This window comes from Meleagris gallopavo, chromosome 7 (assembly GCF_000146605.3).
Source record: "Meleagris gallopavo isolate NT-WF06-2002-E0010 breed Aviagen turkey brand Nicholas breeding stock chromosome 7, Turkey_5.1, whole genome shotgun sequence".
Taxonomy (NCBI): Eukaryota; Metazoa; Chordata; class Aves; order Galliformes; family Phasianidae; genus Meleagris; species Meleagris gallopavo.
In genome coordinates this window covers 313,286-315,623 of record NC_015017.2, presented here as the reverse complement: position 1 = coordinate 315,623, position 2,338 = coordinate 313,286, and the positions used below count along the sequence as shown (strand labels likewise).

General features: G+C 37.7%; 1 protein-coding gene across 3 annotated transcripts in view; it reads right to left on the bottom strand.

Annotated features, from left to right (window-relative positions):
- DIP2A (disco interacting protein 2 homolog A) overlaps positions 1-2,338 on the bottom strand; it is a 100,258-nt gene that overhangs the window by 80,032 nt on the left and 17,888 nt on the right. For all 3 annotated transcript variants that reach the window (XR_004160238.1, XM_031554070.1, XM_010713144.3), the window contains exon 2: positions 1,431-1,502. Coding sequence is in view for 2 of the 3 variants with exons in the window: in XM_031554070.1 (XP_031409930.1) it covers positions 1,431-1,502 (72 nt within the window). In the remaining variant the exon portion in view is untranslated. The remainder of the gene's footprint in view (positions 1-1,430; positions 1,503-2,338) is intronic.

Here is a 2,338-nt window from a genome sequence, read left to right as displayed (position 1 = left end):
TTTTTTCCTCCAAAGCAATTTAAACAAGTTAATTCTGCAGTCTCATATACTGCTTAAGCTAAGTGAGTTCTTGAATAAGCAGGTTACCTAGACAGGATAACACAAAACACCTTCAGAAATCATACAGGTATCACAGCAGGCTTCTAGAGCAGACATCTGAATTGAATTGTTCCAACACCCATGCATAGGATCCAGCGCTGCCTCTAAGGATAACTGTAGGACATGGGATCAGAATATCCACGCAGAAAAGAGGAACGATAGTGGTTTACCTAGCATTCCAGCTTTAAAAGTTACTTCAAAAAATGTCTGAAAGTGTTACACTTTCCTAAGTCATATGCAAGAGCTCAGAGCTTGAATAATTTGTGCAAACAAATTTAAGGGTTGAGAGTGAAAAAAAAAAAATCACTATCAACAGAAAGGTGAGGAGCACTTTCTTAAGATACTCCAGATCATATTAGAACTGTCCAGTGCCAACTATCCACCATAAAGATTTCTCTAAAACACAACCCAGCATTCAGCTGAAATGCACTGTGACCTGCAGCAAAGAAACAAACTGCTACTAGAATTAGCACATCAACCTAAAGAAAGTGTTTCTTGTATTCATCCCATCTTCTCTTCTGAAGAGAGACCAATGTCTAACAGACTCCATAGAAAACATCTTTTAAGTCAGACCACAGAATCTCTTCCATAGCAGCAATATCCAAGAGTCTTCAAGAGGCATAAAAAGATCCTAAACAGCATTTACACACACCAGGAGAAACAGAAAGCATGATTTTTCAATGCCTAATGCAGTACAGATTTCCTCAAAGTTTAAATTGCATGAAAAAGCCTCCAGGAGTAAACAGCACAGCAAGATTGGAGGCTTTTGTGGATTTATTTGTTTTTTAAAATAAAGACTAAATGGCTAGAGTCTGCCCCCTGCTAACTTGAGGAAATCAACAACATAACAAAACTAGGAAAATTATATAAAGACTACTAGAGAACATAAAATCCCTAAGCAGTTAGTGGACTCCATTTTGTTTAAGCACAAAAAGGGAATGATACTTTTGTCTGTGTTGTTAAGAAGAATCACATGGATCACCACTTCAAGATCATAAGAGCAAGAAAAACTATCAGGTTGTTCAACAACTGGTACAAAAGTGACTCATTTTTTCTAATGGAACTGGCCAACCTGCGTTCAGGAATAACTTTACTCGTTACTAAAGTTATCTTAATGTCTTAAATGCAGTTCTCAGACTAAAGTAAATAACCTAAAAACCAAAAGTTACCACTGCATATAAAGTAATAAAAAATATTTTACATTTCTTTCTTGTTCCACAAAAATAGCCACGTACCAGTCAGGTGCTATGCCAATCAAACAAATATCACCAGACTCATCTACTCTATCTAAAGAGCAGTTTTCAAAGATTTAACATGAGGAACTCTCTTACCTTGAATGAGCGGTATGTACCGTGCTAACAGCTTTGCTCTTTTCTTTTCATAGCCCTTCTGAGTGATATCTCCTAAAGAAACAAAGAAATTAATTAATATTGTGTGGAACAGCACCACTCTCATTTTCGTTAATAGGTGTAAATTAACTCATTAGCTTTGAATAAATCAGATTAGCAATCAAGATCCCCATGTCAGAGAAACAATTCACAGCCATATACCTACCCACTCAATGATATCTGCCCATAAATGAATACAAGTGTCAAAAATCTTACATCTGTGTAACAGAGTTGTTTTATCTGCAGCACCTGCGCTAAACCTGATTCTGGAGGAATCTTCCATGATGCAGCAAACAGCCCAGGACATTTACAGAGTAATGTAAACCACCAAAGATAACTAATCTGACTCTGTGCGCTTCTGCTGCATCAGAAACTCTTGCTTCACTAAGGCCTGGACAAGTGGGCTCTGGCATCCTAGGGGAGGGCCTCTGGAAATCCTAGGTTTCTTCCCACTCTGCTTTCAAATTCTAGGAGACATTAAACCACTACTATCATCTGTTTTGATTCACTTAGTGTGGCATTGAGCCAGCTAACCATTTTGTGGGTTGCACAGTTAGAACACGATACTGTATGGCCTAGAACAAAAGGAAGATTTCTACATAAACCTCAAACCTCTGAGACCAGAATCTGGTGCTCCTGTAATTCCACTGACAGAACAAAAAGCCTTCATGTAAACCCAGCAGCAAGCTTAACAAGATCTTTTCCTTTTCAAGCTAATGAGCTTCACTCATTTCTAGATTTCAGCACAGACACCAAAAACAAGCTTAAAACCACTTTCATCTCTCAGAATTCACACTTCCATAAAGGCATGCAGAATTGAGAATTCCTTCATTTTTTGGTTATCATACAAA